A 22,249-nucleotide genomic window follows, 5' to 3' on the forward strand; every position below is an offset into this window, starting at 1 on the left:
CAACTTCCCGGCAACCTGTTGTTCTCCGGCCAAGAAAATAATTGCAATAAAAGTAATCAGATTTCAGCACTCAGCCTTTAGTAGTCCTAAAAGCAGACATGGGATCAGAGGTTCCTTTTTTAAGGGGGAATTTGAGTGTTTTTTTCTCACCAACTTGTGCTACAGAAAGGAGTCACCTAAATCCCATTGGATTTACCCGGCCCTTGGCATGTCACTTGGGTCGTGCCCCCACCTCAAGGTTGGCTGCTCGAATGCAACAGCTTCTCCTGGAGACTTTGGGGTTAGAAACGGGATTCTGGAGAAATCGCTGTCTTTCTGAGACTTACCAAAAGATGGGTTATCCCAGCTCTGCATTTACCTGTTTTGAGCTGTTTCCAGCAGCTGTCTACATCCCCAGCTTGGCTTCATTTCCTTTGGATTTGGGGTTTTATGCTGAAAGCAGAAAAATGTGGGCAGCTCCAGGGGGGTGATGCATCCCTCCATAAGCAACTAAAGCAGGGGATCAACCAAGAGATCCAACTCTTAACAAGCCCGATCCCACCCTGAAAGCAAAATCCTTCTTAGGAAAGTATACCTTGTGCTATGTTTTCTGGGGGAGCATCTCTGGGTTTTTTGCCACCCCCTTTGCCAGAGGGGGGGTTTAATTTTGAGCATTCGCAGGAGCACAAATCCACATGGTTCTCCTGCAAATTTGCCTCTAGAAATACCAAACAGGCCAGTTGTGAATTTTGTAGCTGAATGCAACAGGTTTAGTGTGTCCCACATCACCAGCTCCATTTTTCTCACCTCTCTGCACCAGGATGGGAGCAGTGCTAAGACCCAAAGCACTGCTAGAAAACACCCCCAAAATTAACCAGTGCTCCGCAGATTGCAAGCATATCATATCCTTTTGCTCTTCGCTCTGCTTAAGAGCGGGTTGGAAAGAAAAAACATATATATATGTATATATATATATATATATATATTAGTCCATGCTAGCAACAGCACTAGTCCGGCACCGGGAGGAGGAGGCTGCTTTCCCCAATAGAAGAAGACCTTCCGGCACCTTCCTTTCTCACGCCAAGCTGCTCCACACCTTAAAAAAAAAGTAGCTTTGCTTTCAGAAACAGTTCTTTGTGGGCTTCCACAGCAGGTGGAAGAGCAGAGTGAGGAGAGACAAGACAGCTGGGGCACAACAGTGAGGGTGGGTTTTTTGCTGTGACTCCAGACACAAAAACCACCACCACTGCCAGTCTCTGAGCTTGCTTTTGCTCCTGGGGTGGTGGAAAAAACCCACCCCTCTGTTGCCCTGAACCTTAATGCTGCAAGGACAGGGACCGGCCATGGCATTGACCACTGTCTACGCCAAGCCAGATGTGCCACCGCGCTCAGCTCCCGGCGGCTGCAGGAAACATCCCGGTAAGTGAATTTGCTCCGTGCCATTGCACAGTAGGTGCTGGGCTCCTCCTGACCTCATGGAATTTCTCCTCGGTGACAGAGGGGAGCTGATATCTCCAACGCTACTGGACCCCTGCCCTGCAGGAAAACACCGGGAAGAAAGGATTTCCCATGGCCTTTCCATCTGTTTTCTGAGCTGATGGTGGCCAAAACCCAATGCTTTGCTCTCGAGCAGGTTTGCTACCTATCTCCAGCCTGGGGCAGAGCGATGGCACAAGCTGGTTTCTTTCCCATAGCCTGATTTGCTTGGAAAGGGAGGAAAAATACAGCCAAGCCCCAAGGACACCCCTATCCTTCCACGCAGGGCTTCATGTGCTCAACTTTTTTTTTTTTTTTTTTTCCTCTCAGCTCAGCAAGGCTGAGCAGGAGCCGTGCAGCAACCGGCAACCTCTCTCCATCACTTCAGGCATCCCAAGGACTTTGCTTTGGGTCCTTCCCTTCCCCAGGGCACCTCTGGGTGCAGCACGGGGAGGAGAGGAGCTGAGCTCCCAGCTCCGAGGCTTTGCAGACTTGCTCGCTGTGGTTTCCCCAGTCAAGCAAGCAAGGCAGCTTGTGGGTTTTCTCAGCTCTGTTGCTCCCGCAGACACTTGCAAGATTTTCTCGCTAAGCAGAGCGTCATGGAGGTACCTGCCTGCTGAAACAAAGGGTGTTAAAAACAGGGCAAAGACCACGGAAGAGCTGCTTCCTCCCTCACTCCCAGTATGGGTCCTTTTGCAGGTTCTTGGTGGTACTGGGTGCTGCTGGGAGCTGGATGGGTCGGGACCGCAGTCCTGGCAGGTGTTGTGCTGTGGCTGCTGCAGCAACACGGTAAGTGGCAGGGTCTGTCATCCAAAATGGTGAAAATCTCCCCAAATCTATCACATCCCAGACCCAGCCTGGGCTGGAGCAGGTTTTGGCCTTATTTCTAGCAGGGAGCAGCTCCTGGGCAATTTCTGCCCCTGGCAGCAGCTATCCCCACTGGGCAGGAGGGGGAAAGCTGCCGGCATGTCCCCAGTGGACACACACAGGCTGATTTAAGTGGTTTTGGAGCCTGTTCTGATACAGGTCCCTTTCTCTACACTGTTGGTGGTTGCAAAGACCCCAGGGTTCCCCCCCCCACCCAGAGAGTCCTGTCCCCAGGCAGCACTTTGCTCCATCCCCAAGGGCTGCTTTGCACAGGGGTTGCACCCCAGCAGTTGCATCCTCTGGTCTCAATGCAGCAGCACCAAGCTGCAGGTCAAACCCATCCTCATTTCAGGTGGAAATGGCCCCATCCTGAGCCAGGGCTCATACTCCTGGGAAACTTGCCCGACCAATACCAGCCGATCAAACATCTCGGAGTGTGAACGCCCCCTGAGGTGCTTCAGGCTGCAGCTGAGAAAACGGTTGTGTGAGCAAGGAAGCCACCATGCAACAGGTACCATGGCTCAAGCATCACCCACAGCTTCGGGGCTGTGAGCTGAGACCCCATCTCATTAGGGATGCTGGAGGGTTGTTGTCCCCTTTCCACATGGAAGGGGGACAACAAGGCCAGGAACATTGGGAAAGCACCCCAAGACACCCCATCCACCCCCCCACCCCCCCGCCCCGTCCTCCCAACTGCTGTCCCCATCCACATCACCCTCTCCCTGCACCACCCCACGCCCTCAACACCTTCCTCCGTTGCTCCTCTTGCTTTCCACCCATACCAGGGGGGAGATTTTTCCAGCATGGGCACAGCCCACTTCTTCCAAAAAAGGGCACCTGGAGGGGCTCAAACAACAGGAAAAGCCTCCAGTGTCCCAGGGTGGGTTGCAAAAGCCCCTTGCCCCATGGCACCCACGGGGCCAGGGACCACTCACACTCATCCTCTGCCGCAGGCACCTCGGTTTGTCGGCTGTGTCCTGCAGGCTGGCAGCCATTCGCAGCCAAGTGCTACTGGGTTTCCATGAAAACCGGAGTCTGGGAGGTGGCGGCAGAAAACTGTTCATACCAGCGATCTCAGCTGGTCACGCTGAAGAGCGTGGAGGAGAAGGTAACTAACTGCGGGGGAAAGGCTCGAGCATTGCCCCGCCTTTGGCTTTTTTAAGCTTTGCTTTCCACAAAAAGCCACACAGCCCCCAGACTGTGGCTGACCTTTCCTTCCTGGCTTGCAAAGCGTCCAGGCCCACGCTGCCAGGCAGGATTTCAGAGGAAAACCCCAGAAACATGAGCTGAGAGGAGATGAAAGAAGGGCGAAAACACGCTGCCCCATACATGAGCTTCCAGGCTCCTCTATCACCCCAAAAACCACTGTTCCCCTGCCCATCATCTCCAGATCACTCTTCCACCTCTTCCAAAGAGCCCACTGACCTCCCCAGCTCCCCCAGTCTGTAGCTGGGATGTGCCAAGCTCATCCCAGACCAGACCCCCACAGGCAGGATCAGGTCTCCATCTCACACAATCAGCTCTAAGACTCCATCCCTCCTCTCCCAGGCTTTTGTCAGGGACATGATCGGAAACACCTCCAGAGCCTGGCTGGGGCTGAGCATCAACCAGACGAGAGGGAAAAATTGGACGTGGGAGGATGGATCCCCTTTACAGGAAGCTTTGTGAGTACTGTCCCGCTCCAGTTCACGAGCAGGTTGCAAGAACCATGTCCCAGGGGAAATATTTCCCAGCCTGATGCTCACCATAGACCTGGCTACTCCGAAAATCCCTCTGGAGCCAGCAGCAAGGCTCATGGGAGCAAATTAAACCAGAGCAACACAGGTCTGGTCTCTGCAGCCCAGCTGCTAAAGAAGGAAAAGAAAGGAAAAAGTGATGAAACCGTTATTGCTATTTTACACCCAAATGCAAAGTGCAAAGGCAGGGAAATTTCAACCTATTAAAAAGCAGGAAGATTGCCCCAGTGGTCATATTTTTCACAGGGGGGTGCTGTGGTAGCCACAGTGACCCCAGTATATGGAAAAAAAGGCAGATTCTGATAGAGCTAATATTTATTAGACAACTAATACACACATGGGGGTGTGGGGAAGAGAAACAAGTTTCGGAAAAACAAGAGGCTGGTATCTTCCCATGCTCACAGCTGAGTGGACAACTGCTGACCTGGTTCAGGTTTTAGGGGGAAAACACCCTAATGAGATAAATACTGTCACTGGAAACAGCATCCGAGTGCAGGACGCCAGGCTGATTGCCATCACGGTGCTTTTGAGGTTCCCAGTGCAGGGTCCCATGGAGACAGAAGCTTGTGCCGCGATTCAGAAGAATCAGCTGTACTCCCACATCTGCAGCGCTTTGTTCCGCTGGATTTGCCAGAAAGAGGCCACGGAGATTTAAGCCAGAGGAAACAACATGAGGAACAACGGAGACAGAATTGGTACTGGGCATCGCGCCGGGATGCCAAAACACATCCCAGAGCAGGACTCGGAAGCAATTCTGTTTCATTTCTCCACCTTGCATTTCTGCCCCCCACCTCCAGCTCCTCCACATCCACCAAAGAACAAAGACACCAAAACCAGCAGGACTGAGCTCTGCTGCACAGCAACTGCCAGCAAAGCAGGGAGTTTTCCAAGCCTCTTCAATATTCCCAGGTCTGCAAAACTGGAAAGACTCTAGTGGTCAGACTAAAGTAAGGATCCTTTGGTCACGGCTCTGTGTCATTGTCATGAGGAGTTTCTGCTTTTGTAAGCTAAAATTAAAATAAATATGTAACGTTGTGACACTCACTACCATGTTGTATAGGGTTAATAGCAGCTTGTGGTTGATCTTCTCTGCCGACGGGGAAAATTTCAGGTGAAACTCAGAATGATTTCCGAATCTTTCTGAATTCCACTGGGGTGCTTTTGCGGGTGGCTGCAGAGAGAGTATTTCATCTGGGAGCACCAGTCGCTGCTGATCCCGTCACCGTCAATATAGGCACATTGGCCCTTGCCCCGGACCTCGAACCTGCACCAAACAGCAGAAGGAAAACTCAAAGGGAAGCAAAGGGGTTGCTGTCAGCTGCAGGTCAGCGGCTGAGCATCTCCCATACGGGCTAACAGCGCTGCAAGGAGCACGGAGCACCCCTCCCCAGCAAACAACCTGCCCCATGCAGGAAAAACCCCTGCCTTCCAGTCCCCAAAGGAGGGAATATTTTCAGTTGCTTGGTCCCAAGGGGGGTTGATCTAGGGATGCCCTCATCAAATTTATTTGTTATCTCTCTCTATATGTGTCTTCCTGCATTCAATCCCTGACCCATCTCAGCCCAGGCCGTGCTTATGTTCTCCAGAAGAAGAAGGGACGTACCAGTTGCTGAAGAGAGACCCGTTGGACCATTTCCAAGGTCCAGAGCCTTCCCTGTGGAGACCGATCCAGTAGTGCAAGGAACTCCCATAGCGCAAGAGGAAATACTAGAGGGGGGGAAAAAGCAAGCATTCATGCAACACCCTCCAGGGGAATCCCAAATCTGCTTCCCAAAAGCCACTGACACACCAGTTCCTCAGGGATTTCTCATTTACCAGCTCCTCCTGGGTGTCAATGGTGGCCAAATGGCCTCTGAGAGAACGGCAAGAGATCTGACTCCTGTTCCAGTCCATTTCATTCTCCACAAAGTAAAAGCACTTCTCCCTATACCCGATCCCATTTCCCAGGCAGCTAGGAAGGACAGGAGAGGAACAGGATGGACAGGACGGGCATTTCTTAGCTGGAAATAAGCAGAATGCATCATGGTTAACTTACACCACTGGTTTTTCTCCAGGGGACAAGAGGACTTTGGCGGTGGGCACCTCCACCTCCAGACACTTACCCGCCAGTGCAATTATGGTGAGAAGCAACGCTGCTATGACCACAGTGACCCCGATGGGGACCTTTTTGTCTTTAATGCACTTGAGGCTAAAACCTGGGGACAAACTTCGTGGAAGAGGCACAGCCGGCAAACCCACGGCACAAAGAGCACCCCAAGCTCCCTGCAGCTCTTGTATTCCCCCCACGGGTGCCTTCAACACCTTTATATACAGCCACAAAGCACGGGGGGGGGGGGCACAGTGGGGTGCAGGCTCAGGTCAGGGGGTGCATCCCAGTGCTTTCATGAGCCTCCAGGGATTTTTAGGGCTCCCTGACCTCATTGCATCCTCTCCATACCCCGTCAGCCAGGAGAGATGGGCACCATCCCCAGGACCCACAGCTTGGGCTGCCCTGTGCCTCCTGCAACTTGCAAACAGCTTTACCTTTCTTGCATCATCCTCACCCGAGCTACTTTAACTACATTTTAGCTGCCCACGTCACGTTAAGCATGGCCACGACCTCCGCAACAACATCCTCAAAACAAGAGTGGTGCTTACTGGTCCCTTCCTCCACTCTCTGCTGCGATGGCATCATTACAGCAGTCGAGTCTTCGCCTGTGCAAAAGCAAGAAGCCTGTGCAAATGAAGTGAGTTACCGCTAATGCTGTGAAGTTCTTCAGTAGGACAGGCCTGACCCTGGGTATTTTTCTCCCAGGACAGTCAAAGCAGCATTCCCCCTTGTTGTGGTTTAATCCCAGCCGGTAAATAAGCACCATGCAGTTGCTCACTCATTTCCCTCCCCGACAGTGGGATGGGGGAGAGAATAGGGGAAATAAAAACTAAAACTCATGGGTTGAGATAAGAACACTCAAATAGGATAGAAAGGAAGAAAATAGTTGTAATAATAACAATAATAAAATTACAATAATAGTAGAAGGACTGGAATAAATAAGCGATGCACAGTGCAATTACTCACCACCCTCTCACTGATGTCCCGTTAGTTCCCAAGCAGCGATCCCCCCCAGCCCAACTCCTCCCAGTTTCTATACTGGGCATGACAACACATGCTGTGGAATACCCCTGTGGCCAGTTTGACTCAGCTGTCCCAGCTGTGTCCCCTCCCAACTTCTTGTGCCTCTCCAGTCTTCCTGCTAGCTGGGCAGGAGAAGCTGAAAAATCCTTGATTTTATCTAAACATTACTTCGCAAAAGCGGAAAACATCGGAGTGTTATCAACATTCTTCTTATCCTGAACCCAAACATACCAGCTACTAGGAAAAAAATTAACTCTATCCCAGCCAAACCCAGGACACCCCTTCTTCTGGTTTACATGCATGGCAGGAAGGGAAACAAGATTTCTGCCTTCAAAAAAACAGGATTTGCTTTGTTTTTGCAAGCCAGCCTTCATTTTATTGGCTTCTGCCAGCTCTGTTTGCCATGGAGAGGTGTCATCCCAATTACTGCCCCACTTTTTCAACTCCAAGGTGTTTTCAGCTCCAGCCTCTGCTCCAGGACCCTCAGGTCAGCCCCCATGGTGCTGGGTGACCCTTCAAACCCATCTGAGCCACGTCCCCCAGCCCAAAGCCAGAACCGCCCCCTCCATCTCCCCACCATTTGCTCTTAAAGCCTCTAGGAAAGGGGATGGTGCTGATGTACCTGCATCCTGAAGAGCTTCCGCCATTGTGGTGGGTTGACCCTGGCTGGACTTAGGTGCCCACCAAAGCCGTTCTATCACTCCCCCTACTCAGCTGGATAGGGGAGAGAAAAATATAACAAAGAGCTTGCAGGTTGAGATAAGGACAGGAGAGATCATTCACCAGTTACCATTACGGGCAAAACATACTCAGTTTGGGGAAAATTAACTCAATTTATTACAAATCAACCAGAGTAAGGTAATGAGAAATAAAACCAAATCTCAGAACACCTTCCCTCCACCCCTCCCTTCTTCCCAGGCACAACTTCACTCCTGGATTTCTCTACCAAAACCACCCCAGCAACACAGGGGGACGGGGATGGGGTTTACAGTCATCACACGTTATTTTCTGCCGCTTCGTCCTCCTCAGGGGGAGGGCTCATCACACTCTTCCCTTGCTCCAGCGTGGGGTCCCTCCCACGGGTGACAGTCCTCCACGAACTTCTCCAATGTGGGTCCTTCCCATGCGCTGCAGTTCTTCACGAACTGCTCCAGCATGGGTCCTTTCCACAGTGTGCAGTCCTTCAGGAGCACACTGCTCCAGCACGGATCCCCCACGGGGTCACAAGTCCTGCCAGAAAACCTGCTCTGTGGGCTCCTCTCTCCACAGATCCGCAGGTCCTGCCAGGAACCTGCTCCAGCGCAGGGTTCCCATGGGGTCACAGCCTCCTTCGGGAACCCACCTGCTCCGGCGTGGGGTCCTCCACGGGCTGCAGGTGGATATCTGCTCCACTGTGGACCTCCATGGGCTGCAGGGGGACAGCCTGCCTCACCAGGGTCTTCACCATGGGCTGCAGGGGAATCTCTGCTCCAGCGCCTGGAGCATCTCCTCCCCCTCCTTCTTCACTGACCTGGGGGTCTGCAGGGTTGTTTCTCTTACAGGTTCTCACTCTCTCCGGCTGCCGTTTCTGTCTGTCCCAGCAACATTTTTCCTTCTTAAAAATGTTATCACAGAGGCACTACCACTATCGCTGATTGGCTCCTCCTTGGCTGGCAGCAGGTCTGTCTTAGAGCCAGCTGGTATGGACTCTGTTGGACACAGGGGAAGCTTCCAGCAGCTTCTTACAGAAGCCACCCCTGTACACCACCCACCCCCCCCACCCCCCCCCACTACCAAAACCTTGCCATGCAAAGCCAACACACTCCTTTTTCCACATCCCAGCCTGCATTCACTCTGAGTTATTGCTTCTCAAAACCTCCCACGACAGCGTATTTTCCTATGTTCTTACAGACTGGTTTTCTAATTTCTTTTGGGTTTTGACCTTTCCATGGATGCCACCTTTTCTCAAAGCCCATGGCAACACATGAACAGATTCAGGTCTGACTCGGACAAGCAAAAGTGGTCCTGCAGGAGCTCTTTGTAGAACATTTACAAGAAAAACCTCAGAAAAACAAGACCAAGAACCCATTAATGCAAAATAGAAAAACCTGCAGGTGCTGTCGCCAACAAGCCCTTGAAGTCACCAAGAGCTGCAGCTCCTGTAACAAAGAACTTCTATGTTTAGTAAAACTACATATACAACCCTGACATCAGATGCACAGCTGGTGTTCCTGTTTAATATCAGCACTGTAAATACAAATTGCATTACTGGTACCTGCACTTTGAACCTTCCTCAATTTGCAGCAATTTTCCAGGGAAGAACAACCTTTGTGTGTTTGCAAAAGTAAGATTCAAAAGGAAATCTTTTTTCTCCCCAAACACTTGATTTTGAATAGGATTTAACTGATGGAGCATTTTGCTACTGTCCCCAACAGGCAAAACCAAATTACTCCTACCCTAGGCTGCAGCTTGGTGCATTCTGGAGTAAAACAGCAGGTGACGGAGGAAGAAACAAGACACTAAGTGGGGAACAACAGAGAAACTTGATCATCAGAAAATACTCCCAAATACACTGGGCTTGTGGGAAATAAAGGATTTTTGTGTCCCAAAAAGCATGTCAAAAATATTACAGGCGAACATTGTTCTAGTTCATGGCCTTGGTAGGGGGAAACATTGCTGCCCGGAGAACTAATGCCTTTGCAAGCAGCACGTGCTTGAAATAAATCAAAGGCACTTTTGTCTAGCACCCAAGGAGCAAGGAATTCATGCAGCAAACAGGACTGAATCCCTCATGCCCTGACAAGACCCAAAGACTACTGCAAAAAAGAAGAAAACCCCACCTTTTATTGGCAGCAGGATTCTAGGCAAAAGGGGACAAAGCGAGGTGTCACTGCAAGGAGACACCCTGGGGTCACCAGGACCCCAACGTGGGACCCACAGCCTGGATTGAGCTGGAGTGGGCATCCCAGGGGAGAAGGGAGCGGAGTGCCGAAGGGGAAGATGCTAGAGGGTGGGGAAAAAAACCCCAAACTTGCCCCCAAATGAAGGTAGGAGGTTCCCTTCTGCGGTGCTTTGTGAGGCAGCCCCAGCGCTCGTCTCTGCAGGCTCCCAACTCACCCTCTGCATGCTCGAAGGAAAATGGGCTTTTCTACACCTGCTTCCTAAGCCCACGCTCGAGGGGAAGCTGCTGCTGAACTTGGAGTTTCCAGCTTCCAGGAGGTGCTGGGAGAGGACAGGTAAGTTCCTGCTAAACAACCAACTTCCACTGCACATTTTTTTCTCTGTGGCAGAAGAAAATCTGCGGATTTCCCCCCTCCTCATGCCCACAGCGTCCATCCAGGTGAGGGATTTAAACACATGCAAGAATACTCTCTGCTCCTGAACCCCAAATTTATTGCCTACCTGTAGTACTGGAAACAGAGGCGTCTAATATCCGATACCAAGCAGCTGCTGAAACCCACCCTTTCCATGGTAAATCACTCCTTCTTCTGACCAGTACTGTTGCCTTAGGAACCACTTTATCAGAGTTCCTGTATTACTTTTTTTGAGTTAATCTTACTCCCTCCTCCACCCACCAAAGCCAGATGGGGACATGGGGAAGTGGCTGCATCCCAAACCCCAGCCAGGCTCTGCCAGGACTTGCAGAATCAGAGCAAAGCTGCAACCCACTGGTGCTTCCAAGACACCCCCAGGTTGGATGTTTCTGGGGTACAGCATCACAGTGGTTTCTCTGCTGCGTTTTCATAGCTAGCGTGATCATCAGGGACCTGCAAAAGCTCACTCAGCTTTTCCATGATGTAATGGACCACACCAAGGGATGGGACCAGATAAAAACACAAGCTTGAGCAGCAGTAACAAATTATTTAAGCAACTTAACGGGCAGTTTCCCTGGTCACGAATTCCACTTTCCCTTGGATTTGGTATAACAATCTCTGGAATTGAGAAGCAGGCTCAAGTCTAAACTTGCTTCACCCAGGTCCAGCCCAAACCTCCCACCATGCAATGCTCTCCTACCCCCTTTCCTTGGGGCTTTTACCCCACATAACTCACCGCCTGGTCCAAGGGAAAGGCAGTGGGTGCAAGCGTCTGGGAGCCCACCAAATTCAGCTCTCCCGGCTCCGTTACCGACCGGCTCAAGGCTTTTCAGCCCACGCTGAGACGTGGCATTGCCCTGGCAGTGGGTGGAGGCAGGTTGGCATCCTCAGATTGCCCCGCACATGGGTTCCTCAGGGTGGGGATGGGCTGAGAATCTCTTGAGAGCTCCCCGTGTCTTGTCTCCTACAGAGAAATACGGAGGGGACATAGAGCTTTCTATACACTCTCCAGCCAAAAAAATAAAGAAATGAAACACTCAGCAAGGGCAGATCAGCAGGTAAGCCTTCACAGTTGCCTTGGAAGAGTCACGCATGAAAATAAAAACCAGAGCAAGCAGTCCACCCACAGCACCATCAACACAAACCAGCTCAAAGGCAACTTAATTATTGCAGTATTTACCACTGCTGACCTTCCTCTAACCCCTCCAGCACCCATAAGGGTGACAGGGAGGTGGGAGCTGCTCCAGCCCTTGTATCTCTGTGTCCCCCAACCTGGGTGGCAAAAGTGGGGATGGAGGCAGACACATCTTCCCCCCCACCCCCTTTCCCTCTCTCCCAGCTTTTTTTACCATCCTTAAATGAGTCCCATCCACTCACATTCCTTTTTGGATTAAACCAGCTGCTTCAGTAAATTCCATCAAGAAAAACAAAAACCCAGGGGAGGGTGGGTGACAGGGATGGCATCAGGTCAAAAACTCCCAAGCGCATCTGCTGACACTGCCCACCATCAGCACCTTCACCTGCCAGAGTGACACGGCTGGTTTAGAGCTAACTGTTGCTGTTTAACCCCAGGTGGTAAATAAGCATGGCGCAGCTGCTCACTCATTCCTCCCCCACAACACCCAGTGGGATGGGGGACAGAATCGGGGGAAAAAAAGTAAAACTCGTGGGTTGAGATCAGAACAGTTTAACAGAACAGAATGGAAGAAAATAATAATGACAATAATAAAAAGAATACAATGACAATAATAATAAAAGAATTGGAATACACAAAACAAGTGATGCACGATGCAATTTCTCACCACCCGCTGACCAACACCCTGTGAGTTCCCACGCAGCAATCCCTCCCAGCCCCACTCTGCCCAGTTTACATACTGGGCATGACTTCACACGTATGGAATACCCCTTTGGCCAGTTTGGGTCAGTTGTCACGTTTGTATCCCCTCCCAACTTCTTGTGCCCCTCCAACCTTCTTGCTGGCTGGGCACGAGAAGCTGAAAAATCCTTGTCTTGCTCTAAACATTACTCAGCAACAACAGAAAACATCAGTGTTATCAACGGTCTTCTCAGACTGAACCCAAAACAAAGCACTACACCAGCTACTAGAAAGAAAATTAAGTCTATCCCAGCTGAAACCAGCACAGTGACTAATCCCATCAGCCTTTCCCACAAAGAAACACTTGCCAGCTCCCTGTCCAGGGCCTCTTCCACACTTGCTCTATAAAAGGAACAGAGCCTTTCAAATGTTTAAACAATAACCCAAAACAAACACAGGGCCAAGGCTGCTGCTGTCTATCACAGCCAGTGCTGGGTAACAAATGCAGCGGACAGAACTATTTCTGGGCTCAACATGCCAGATTTTTCCTCCCCTCCATCATAACTGCAAAGAAAAGGACAAGTAGGAGGAAGAAAAGCTGGGGAATGGCAGAGGCGATGGTTAGTACCTGATGGAAGATGGTGGTTTCTCTCCCCTATGGCAGTTCTTTCCAGCAACATTCTGTTCTCAGCAAAGCGAGCTGGCGAGAGGAAGTGCTGCAGGCAGGAAGAGCAGCTGGGGGAGGCACATGTGCCTACGCAGGGGTGTGTTTGCTTGTGCAAAGCTGTGGATGGGGGCTCTCAGGGCCCCCCAAATACTGATTCCCCCCCCACCCCATCCCCCCGAAGGGGGGGATGCTGCTGCTGCTGCATGAGCCCCAAAAGAGGCTGTAGGCGATAGGGACAAACTCAATCTGGATGGTGGGCAAAGAAACCTCACTGCATCCCCTGCCAGAGCAACGACAGCATGGCAACGTGAAGGGTGGGCATCAGGGCTGCTGCAGGCAGCCCCTTCCCAGTGCTCCCAGTCCAGCCATCCTCAAGCAGCCCAGTTCAGGCAGCTGGTTCCAGGCAGCAGGGACGGGAGCGAGCTGCGAGCTCCCTTGCTGGGGGTTTGGGTTTCTTTCTTCTGGGGGTTTGGGTTTCTTTCTCATCCTCCTGCTTTCTTTTTTTTTTTCCTTTTTATCCCGAGACTCCCACCACCGCGCTTCCCCTCTGCCTTGGCAATGCTCCTTCGAGCACCGTGCCACGAGCATCCGCATCCGTGTCCCCCGCTGCCCCTCAGTCCCTTCCCGGAACGAGACCCCGGGGGGGTCGTGGTTTAACCCCACCAGCAATTAAGCACCACGCAGCCGCTCACTCCCTTCTACCCCACCCAGTGAGATGGGGGAGAGAATCGGGAAAAGTAGTAGAACTCGTGGGTCGAGGTAAGAACAGTTTAATAGATCAGAAAGAAGAAACTCGTTATAATGACAACACTAATAAAACGACAATAGTAATAACAAAAGGATTGGAATATACAAGCGATGCGCAATGCAACTGCTCAACACCCACCGATCAACGCCCAGTTAGTCCCCAGGCGGCGATCCCCCCCGCTACCCCAGTTTCTGTACTGGGCACGACCTTCCCCTCCTGGGAAGCCGACGGACGGACGAGGCGAGGACAGCCCCCCCGGCCCCGCAGGACCACCTCGGCCCCGCAGCGAGGGGCCGACCCCGGGCCCCACCTGCGCTACGGCCGATCCCGAGCTCCCCCCGAGGAAAACTCCGACCGCTCCCGCCGCCATCACACGCCCCGCAACGCTCTGAGGAGACTCGGGATGCGGCCCGCCCTCCGCCGTCACCAATCAGCGCGCAACGCCCAGGAGTGGCGGGGCAGACAGCCAATCGCAGAGAGAGCGGCGACGCCCCTTTCGTAAACGCCCCCGTCTCTCACACCCGTCCGGTCGCCGATGTGGTGGTTCGCCCTCGGCGCTCCGGAGCTCGGGACCGGCCGTAGCGCAGGTGGGGACCGGGGTCGGTCCCTCGGTGCGGGGCGGAGGCGGTCCTGCGGGGGCCGGGGGGGCTGTTCTCGCTGTTATAAATCGACAGAGCCAATTCTATATAAAATTCATAAATTTATTGAGAATAGCAAGCAAGCAGCGCTGGGCGGCCGGGGAGTCCGCGCTCCACCAACGGCTCGCGACGTTCTGTTATAGTTACATTCCTTTTATACAGTTCATGCACCCCTTTCTTGTAAATCTCCGCCTTGTCTTGCTTCTTCTTTCTTCACTCGTGCAGGTTTGTTACTCGGCAGATTCGGTCAATCTTCTCAAGGGAGAGTGTCTTTTGATGTGGAGAAGTGCAGTCGTGGCAGAGTTAATCCCCTTATCTGGTAAATTATAGCCTTTCCCTCCTTATCTAGTAAGTTATAGCCTCTTGTGACCTTTATGCAACATTTAAGCAAGCCTTGCTATTTACACAAAGCATTTGTTCAATCACAATGTGTCCCTTCCCCCCTTCCGGATTGGTATGTAAGCCTTATTGTCTTCTTTTAATTCAACACGAATTACACAATGTCAGGGAACAATTTGGTTCCCTGCTGATTACATCGCCTTGTCCGTCCGTCGGCTTCTCAGGAGGGGAACGTCATGCCCAGTACAGAAACTGGGGGGAGTTGGCCTGGGGGGGATCGCTGCTCGGGAACTAACTGGGCATCGGTCAGCGGGTGGTGAGCAATTGCACTGTGCATCACTTGTATTGTGTATTCCAGTTCTTTAATTGTTATTGTAATTTCCTTGTTGCCATTATTGTCACTATTATTTTCTTCCTTTCTGTTTGGTCAAACTGTCCTTACTCTTTCAGTCTCTCACAGGTTGAGATAATGTCTCAAACATTGTGGTGGGGCAAGTTCTGCCTAAGGAAGAACTCTGCAGGGAGGGCGTGCCAGAGGATGCAGCAGCTCACCCTGCATGGCCAGAGACCAAACAGTGGTCTTGCCTGCAGGGAAGGAGAAGTTCCTCCCCAGAGGACCCCCAAGCCCACCGACCCCTTTCCCGAAGGTTCTGGAAGCACAAACCCCACCTGACACCTCTTTAGCCTCATGAGTTCAAGTGCCCGGCCAAAGGAGGGACAAGGAGATGATAAAAGGACACAAACTGAAGCCCCCTGGGCGCATCCCCTGGAACTGGATGGACATCTCAGCTGACTGGAGCAACGCTGGACCCAGGACTGGTGACATCTCTTTTCTTTCCCCTCGCTCTCTGTCTCGCGCTCTCTTTCTCTCTCCTTTCCATAATCCCTACAGCTCATCCTTGTAGATGCAGTCTGGGACTGGGAGTGGATCCAGCTGCCCCTGGGCTCCTCTCCCAGAAGGAGCCCAGAAAGCGAGGGGGTCTGCTCCGAACCTCCTGACTCAAGGGGAGGGCTCGCCTTGTTCTCTGGGTGGATGTACGTGGTTAGAACGAGCTACGCTTTTTCCGAGGGGGTTTCCTGCCGACTCCTGTCGTGAGTAACCCCAGCACCTCTTGATTGTTCGCGCCCACCAAGCTCAGGCTGCTTCTGCCATAAGTGGTGACAATGAAAGGGAGCCGCCGTGAGGCGACGACCCTGGGAGGCGCCGGCGCCGCGGTGAGACAGACGGTGCCGCCGTGTGGTGATTCTCTGGAGAGACCAGACTGCGGTGAGACGATGCGGTGACGAGGCGGAGCCACCGTGAGGCGGCGCCGGGACGCGCCGGTGCTACGAGGCAACAGCGGCTGGATGCTGCGACCTGGCGGCCCCGTCGCCGCCCTCTGCCTGCGATTGGCTGGGTGCTCCGACAGGTTGCGCGCTGATTGGGCCGAAACAGTGGGGCGGCCTTTTTTTGAAAAGTTCCCGCTCCGATTCTCCTCAGAGCGTTGCGGGGCGTGTGATGGCGGCGGGAGCGGCCGGAGCCTTCCTCGGGCCGTAGCGCAGGTGGGGACCGGGGTCGGTTCTGCCCGGGGTCGGTCCGTCGCTGCAGGGGCGGACGGGGTCCGGGGGGGGCTGTTCTCGCCTCGTCCGTCCGTCGGCTTCCCACGAGGGGAGGCGGTGAGGGGCCCCAGACCGCAGCCCGGAGGAACCAACGGCTGGCTCGTCCTTAACCGTGCCCGCTCAGGGCTGCCTGGGCTGGCGGTCTGGGTGAAGAAGGGCTGGCAGAAGCCAATAAAATGAAGGCTGGCTTGCAAAACCGAAGCAAATCCTGGGTTTTTGAAGGCAGAAATCTTGTTTCCCTTCCTGCCATGCATATAAACCAGATGAAGGGGTGTCCTGGGTTCAGCTGGGATAGAGTTAATTTTCTGGCTGCTCGGGAACTAACTGGGCATGGGTTGGTGGCTGGTGAGCAATTGCGTTGTGCATCGCTTGTATATTCCAATCCTTTCATTAGTATTTTTGTCATTCTAGTATTGTTAGTAATATCATTCTTATTTTCTTCACTTCTGTCTCTTCTTTAACCATATTGTATTTACAGTGCTGGGAACACCAGCAGTGTATCTGATGTCAGGGTTGTATATATAGTTTTACTATATGTGAAAATTCTTTATGACAGGAGCTGCAGCTCTTGGTGACTTCAACAGCTTGTTGGCAACAGCATCTGCGGGTTTTTCTATTTTGCATTAGCAGTGTCATGGTTTAACCCCAGCCAGCAACTAAGCACCACGCAGCCGCTCACTCACTCCCCCCCATCCAGTGGGATGGGGGAGAAAATCGGGGGAAAAAAAAAAGTAAAACTCCTGGGTTGAGATAAGAACGGTTTAACAGAACAGAAAAGAAGAAACTAATAATGATAACACTCACAAAATTACAACAGCAATAATGAAAGGATTGGAATGTACAAATGATGCGCAGGGCAATTGCTCACCACCCGCCGACCGACACCCAGCCAGTCCCTGAGTGGCGATTCCCTGCCCCCCCCCCTTCCTGGTTCCTATACTGGATGGGATATCCCATGGTATGGAATACACTGTTGGCCAGTTTGGGTCAGGTGCCCTGGTTGTGTCCTGTGCCAGCTTCTTGTGCTCCTCCAGCTTTCTCGTGGGCTAGGCATGAAAAGCTGAAAAATCCTTGACTATAGTCTAAACAATACTGAGCAACAACTGAAAACATCAGTGTGTTATCAACATTCTTTGCATGCTGAACTCAAAACATAGCACTGTACCAGCTACTAGGAAGACAGCTAACTCTATCCCAGCTGAAACCAGGACAAGCAGGTTCTAGGTTGGGGGGGGGTTGAGGTTTTTCTTGTAAATGTGAATGTTCTATGAAGAGCTCCTGCAGGACCGCTTTTGCTTCCCTGAGTCAGATGTGAATCTGTTCATGTGTTGCCATAGGCTTTGGGAAAAGGTGGCATCCATGGAAAGGTCAAAACCCAAAAGAAATGGAAAACCAGTTTGTAAGAACAACGTAGGAAAACACGCTGTCGTGGGAGGTTTCGAGAAACAATAACTCAGAGCAAATGCAGGCTGGGACGTGGATAAAGGAGAAAAGGTGCTTGAGGAAAAAGTGCTGTGATGAGCAGCACTGAGGTTTTGGGAGATTGTGAGCTTTTTGGCTTTTTATTTTAGTGACTGGAGGAGCATCCTGGCAAAGCACCGGGACAGAGAAGGACCTGGCGGGTCCCTGGTGCTGTGCTGCAGTCTCGAGGTGTTCTTGACCCTGCTCGCCTTGTTACTGGTGGAGTTGAGGGACGTGCTTGTGCCCAGAGGGTGCTGCCATCCCCTCGGTGGCACCAGGGATGGCGGAAGCTCTTCAGGATGCAGGTACATCAGCACCATCCCCTTTCCTAGAGGCTTTAAGAGCATATGGTTGTTAAAGGATTTTCAGTCATGGGTTTTTCTAGGTTTGCTTTATTAACAACTCAGCTGTGCCACCACCGCAGTGAATGGCAAACTTCCAAAAATTTCTCAGTCTTATATACCTTTACCGCCCATTATCCCAGTCCAAACCCTTCGTAATTTTCCAGTCGATCTCGGTTGCCATGTCATTATCATTCCTCAATTTATCTCATCAGTTCTCATGTTCTGGTTCTTCTGAAGTTAGTGGTCTTAGGCAGAAGGTCTTGGGTCACCACAATCACTTATCTTCTTACACATCAAAGATCACCTTTGAATTTCTGAAAATCACTCAGGCTATTCTATTAATGTTATATGTCTGATATGAATGGTCGTAGAAACAATGAGGCTTAAGGCCAAGTTCCCTTTACAATGGTGGGGAGATGGAGGGGGTGGTTCTGGCTTTGGGCTGGGGGATGTGGCTCAGATGGGTTTGAAGGGCCACCCAGCACCATGGGGGCTGACCTGAGGGTCCTGTAGCAGAGGCTGGAGCTGAAAACACCTTGGCGTTGAAGAAGTGGGGCAGTAACTGAGATGACACCTCTCCAGGGCAAACAGAGCTGGCAGAAGCTAATAAAATGAAGGCTGGCTTGGAAAACCAAAGCAAATCCTGGTTCTTTGAAGGCAGAAATCTTGTTTCCCTTCCTGCCATGCATGTAAACCAGAAGAAGGGGTGTCCTGGGTTTGGCTGGGATAGAGTTAGTTTTCATCCTAATAGCTGGTATATTTTGGGTTCAGGATAAGAAGAATGTTGATAACACACTGATGTTTTCTGTTTTTGCTGAGTAATGTTTAGACCAACACAGGGATTTTTCAGCTTCTCCTGCCCAGCCATCAGGAAAGCTGGAGGGGCACAAGAAGTTGGGAGGGGACACAGCCAGGAGAGCGGAGCCAAACTGGCCACAGGGGTATTCCATAGCATGTGATGTCATGGCCAGTATAGAAACTGGGGGTAGTTGGCCTTGGGGGATTGCTGGTTGGGAACTAAGCAGGCATAGGTTGGCAGGTGGTGAGAAACTGCACAGTGTATCACTTGTATATTACTATTCTTTATTATTGTCATTTCCTTATTGTTATTATTGTCATTATTATTTTCTTCCTTTCTGTCTTATTTGACTGTTTTCATCTCAACCCATGAGTTTTAGTTTATATTTCCCCGATTCTCTCTCCCGTCATGCTGAGTGAGGGGTAAATGAGTGAGCAGCTGCATGGTGCTTGTTTACCAGCTGGGATTAAACCACAACAAGGGGGAATGCTGCTTTGACTGTCCCGGGAGAAAAGTATCCAGGGTCAGGCCTGTCCTACTGAAGAACTTCTCACTTCATTTGCACAGGCTTCTTGCTTTTGCACAGGTGAAGACTTGACTGCTGTAATGATGCCATCACAGCAGAGAGTGGAGGAAGGGACCAGTAAGCACCACTCTTGTTTTGAGGATGTTGTTTTGGAGGTCGTGGCCATGCTTAACGTGGCGTGGGCAGCTAAAATGTAGTTAAAATGCCTGGGGTGAGGAGGGTGCAAGAAAGGTAAAGCTGTTTGCAAGCTGCAGGAGGCACAGGGCAGCTCAAGCTGTGGGTCCTGGTTGACGGTGCCCATCTCTCCGGGCTGACGGGGTATGGAGAGGATGCAATGAGGTCAGGGAGCCCTAAAAATCCCTGGAGGCTGATGAAAGCACTGGGATGCACCCCCTGACCTGAGCCTGCACCCCACTGTGCCCCCCCCCCCCGTGCTTTGTGGCTGTATATAAAGGTGTTGAAGGCACCCGTGGGGGGAATACAAGAGCTGCAGGGAGCTTGGGGTGCTCTTTGTGCCGTGGGTTTGCCGGCTGTGCCTCTTCCACGAAGTTTGTCCCCAGGTTTTAGCCTCAAGTGCATTAAAGACAAAAAGGTCCTCATCGGGGTCACTGTGGTCATAGCAGCGTTGCTTCTCACCATAATTGCGCTGGCGGGTAAGTGTCTGGAGGTGGAGGTGCCCACCGCCAAAGTCCTCTTGTCCCCTGGAGAAAAACCAGTGGTGTAAGTTAACCATGATGCATTCTGCTTATTTCCAGCTAAGAATTGCCTGTCCTGTCCATCCTGTTCCTCTCCTGTCCTTCCCAGCTGCCTGGGAAATGGGATTGGGTACAGGAGGAAGTGCTTTTACTTTGTGGAGAATGAAATGGACTGGAACAGAAGTCATATCTCTTGCCTTTCTCTCGGACCGCATTTGGCCACCATTGACACCCAGGAGGAGCTGGTAAATGAGAAATCCCTGAGGAACTGGTGTGTCAGTGGCTTTTGGGAAGCAGATTTGGGATTCCCCTGGAGGGTGTTGCATGAATGCTTGCTTTTTCCCCCCCTCTAGCGTTTCCTCTTGCGCTATGGGAGTTCCTTGCACTACTGGATCGGTCTCCACAGGGAAGCCTCTGGACCTTGGAAATGGTCCAACGGGTCTCTCTTCAGCAACTGGTACGTCCCTTCTTCTTCTGGAGAACATAAGCACGGCCTGGGCTGAGATGGGTCAGGGATTGAATGCAGGAAGACACATATAGAGAGAGATAACAAATAAATTTGATGAGGGCATCCCTAGATCAACCCCCCTTGACCAAGGACCAAGCAACTGAAAATATTCCCTCCTTTAGGGACTGGGAGGCAGTTTTTGTTCTGCATGGGGCAGGTTGTTTTCTGGGGAGGGGTGCTCCGTGCTCCTTGCAGTGCTGTTAGCCTGTATGGGAGATGTTCAGCCGCTGACCTGCAGATGACAGCAACCCCTTTGCTTCCCTTTGAGTTTTCCTTCTGCTGTTTGGTGCAGGTTCGAGGTCCGGGGCGAGGGCCAATGTGCCTATATTGATGGTGACGGGATCAGCAGCGACTGGTGCTCCCAGATGAAATACTCTCTCTGCAGCCACCCGCAAAAGCACCCCAGTGGGATTCAGAAGGATTCAGAAGTCATTCTGAGTTTCACCTGAAATTTTCCCCGTCGGCAGAGAAGATCAACCACAAGCTGTTATTAACCCTACCCAACAGGGTAGTGAGCATCTCCCAACAGTACAGATTTGTTTTAATTTTAGCTTACAAAAGCAGAACCTCCTCACGACAATGACACGGAGCCATGATCAAAGGATCCTTCCTTCAGTCTGACTGCTAGAGTCTTTCCAGCTTTTCCAGACTTGGAATATTGAAGAGGCTTGGAAAACTCCCTGCTTTGCTGGCAGCTGCCATGCTGCAAAGCTCAGTCCTGCTGGTTTGGTGTCTTTGTTCTTTGGATTTGGAGGAGCTGGAGGTGGGGGGCAGAAAGGCAAAGTGGAGAAATGAAACAGAATTGCTTCCGCGTCCTCCCCATCCAATGCTTGGGAGAAGACCCCAGCCTCGAGAAGGAGCCACCGAACTGCTGCTCTGGGATGTGTTTTGGCATCCCGGCGAGATGCCCGGTACCGAGTCTGTCCCTGTTGTTAATTGTGTCATTATGAGAGACTGAAAGAGTTGATGTCTCAAACTTTGTGTTGCGGTGGGGCAAGTTCTGCTTAACCACTAACTCTGCAAAGCCGTTCAGCACCAGACATCAGCAACAGGAGCGGGAGGGAGAGGGAGTGCCGGAGGGTACACAGCTCCTTGTTCCGATAATGCTGTTTTGGGTACACTGAGCAGAATAGCTCACGGTGCATGGCAAAAGATCACGTCTGCAGGGAGGGGGAAGCTACTCCCCAGATGGCCCCCAAGCCCAAAGGCTCACAAACTGATCAGGACACCTAATTAGCCTGATGAGTGCAAGTGCCTGACCAAAGGAGGGGCAAAGATGATAAAAGGGCACGAACTGAAGCCCCACAGGTGCAAGCCTGCCAGAACTGGACCTCTTGCCTGACTGAACCAACCTGGGATCCAGGACTGGTGGTATCTTTCTCTCTTCCTTTTTATCCTCCTGTCTTGTTGGCTCTTTCTTTTTCCTTTTCTCTCCTTATTCCCTGAATTGATGCCTCCCAAATTGTTTGCTTCTGTTCTCCTTATTCCCTGAATTGCTGGATGTGGTTACGCTGGGTTACACGGTTTACTGAGCTAGTTCCATGCCTATTCCTGTTGGGGAAAGCACACGGCCTGCTTTTAGGTCTCCTAAATTAAGTTTGCTTCTGTCATAAATAAAATGTTGAACTGATGGTTTGGTGTCATTT

General features: G+C 51.6%; 3 protein-coding genes across 16 annotated transcripts; 2 read left to right on the forward strand and 1 right to left on the reverse strand.

Moving 5' to 3' along the window:
* The first annotated feature begins 1,284 nt into the window (after window positions 1-1,284).
* LOC126034998 (C-type lectin domain family 17, member A-like) lies at window positions 1,285-4,277 on the forward strand. Its single transcript, XM_049793063.1, has 5 exons — window positions 1,285-1,398; window positions 2,155-2,244; window positions 2,675-2,833; window positions 3,276-3,430; window positions 3,871-4,277. Exons 1-5 carry the CDS (start codon window positions 1,299-1,301, stop codon window positions 3,988-3,990), a joined length of 624 nt encoding a protein of 207 aa, XP_049649020.1. The 5' UTR covers window positions 1,285-1,298; the 3' UTR covers window positions 3,991-4,277.
* A 78-nt stretch (window positions 4,278-4,355) lies between these two features.
* Window positions 4,356-14,124, reverse strand: LOC126034999 (C-type lectin domain family 2 member A-like). Of its 9 annotated transcripts, XM_049793070.1 has the most exons (10): window positions 14,005-14,124; window positions 11,200-11,427; window positions 8,681-8,858; window positions 8,513-8,578; window positions 7,793-8,400; window positions 6,696-6,752; window positions 6,161-6,253; window positions 5,874-6,058; window positions 5,662-5,765; window positions 4,356-5,322 (listed from the first exon to the last, which is right to left on the reverse strand). In XM_049793070.1, the coding sequence occupies exons 5-10, from the start codon at window positions 7,815-7,817 to the stop codon at window positions 5,166-5,168; spliced, it is 621 nt and encodes a 206-aa protein (XP_049649027.1). In that variant the 5' UTR covers window positions 7,818-8,400; window positions 8,513-8,578; window positions 8,681-8,858; window positions 11,200-11,427; window positions 14,005-14,124; the 3' UTR covers window positions 4,356-5,165. The 9 variants fall into 9 exon arrangements, with proteins under 9 accessions (XP_049649027.1, XP_049649029.1, XP_049649026.1 ...); XM_049793072.1 differs by having other exon boundaries at window positions 8,513-8,741; XM_049793069.1 differs by having other exon boundaries at window positions 7,793-8,578.
* Window positions 14,125-14,201: 77 nt separating this feature from the next.
* Window positions 14,202-22,234, forward strand: LOC126035000 (C-type lectin domain family 2 member A-like). 6 transcript variants are annotated; one of them, XM_049793078.1, is made up of 9 exons: window positions 14,202-14,281; window positions 14,558-14,651; window positions 15,122-16,213; window positions 17,608-18,036; window positions 19,461-19,517; window positions 19,961-20,053; window positions 20,156-20,340; window positions 20,449-20,552; window positions 20,896-22,234. In XM_049793078.1, exons 4-9 carry the CDS (start codon window positions 18,012-18,014, stop codon window positions 21,050-21,052), a joined length of 621 nt encoding a protein of 206 aa, XP_049649035.1. In that variant the 5' UTR covers window positions 14,202-14,281; window positions 14,558-14,651; window positions 15,122-16,213; window positions 17,608-18,011; the 3' UTR covers window positions 21,053-22,234. The 6 variants fall into 6 exon arrangements, with proteins under 6 accessions (XP_049649035.1, XP_049649034.1, XP_049649032.1 ...); XM_049793077.1 differs by having other exon boundaries at window positions 17,842-18,036; window positions 19,442-19,517; XM_049793075.1 differs by having other exon boundaries at window positions 17,842-18,036.
* Window positions 22,235-22,249: the final 15 nt, after the last annotated feature.

This window comes from Accipiter gentilis, chromosome 36, assembly GCF_929443795.1.
Source record: "Accipiter gentilis chromosome 36, bAccGen1.1, whole genome shotgun sequence".
In the NCBI taxonomy this organism is placed as follows: domain Eukaryota; kingdom Metazoa; phylum Chordata; class Aves; order Accipitriformes; family Accipitridae; genus Astur; species Astur gentilis.

What these genes read in the sequence shown, in the direction of transcription:
- LOC126035000 (XM_049793078.1), top strand. Translation starts at nt 18,012, where the DNA reads ATGGCGGAAGCTCTTCAGGATGCAG. An exon ending in GAGAGTGGAGGAAGGGACCA is followed by an intron (nt 19,518 to 19,960) that starts GTAAGCACCACT and finishes GTTTGTCCCCAG; the next exon opens with GTTTTAGCCTCAAGTGCATT. An exon ending in TTGACACCCAGGAGGAGCTG is followed by an intron (nt 20,341 to 20,448) that starts GTAAATGAGAAA and finishes CCCCCCCTCTAG; the next exon opens with CGTTTCCTCTTGCGCTATGG.
- LOC126034998 (XM_049793063.1), top strand. Translation starts at nt 1,299, where the DNA reads ATGCTGCAAGGACAGGGACCGGCCATGGCATTGACCACTGTCTACGCC. An exon ending in CGGCTGCAGGAAACATCCCG is followed by an intron (nt 1,399 to 2,154) that starts GTAAGTGAATTT and finishes GTCCTTTTGCAG; the next exon opens with GTTCTTGGTGGTACTGGGTG. An exon ending in GTGGCTGCTGCAGCAACACG is followed by an intron (nt 2,245 to 2,674) that starts GTAAGTGGCAGG and finishes TCCTCATTTCAG; the next exon opens with GTGGAAATGGCCCCATCCTG.
- LOC126034999 (XM_049793073.1), bottom strand. Translation starts at nt 7,817, where the DNA reads ATGGCGGAAGCTCTTCAGGATGCAG. An exon ending in GGAAGCTCTTCAGGATGCAG is followed by an intron (nt 6,753 to 7,792) that starts GTACATCAGCAC and finishes GCTTTTGCACAG; the next exon opens with GCGAAGACTCGACTGCTGTA. An exon ending in GGGTCTCTCTTCAGCAACTG is followed by an intron (nt 5,323 to 5,661) that starts GTACGTCCCTTC and finishes TGTTTGGTGCAG; the next exon opens with GTTCGAGGTCCGGGGCAAGG.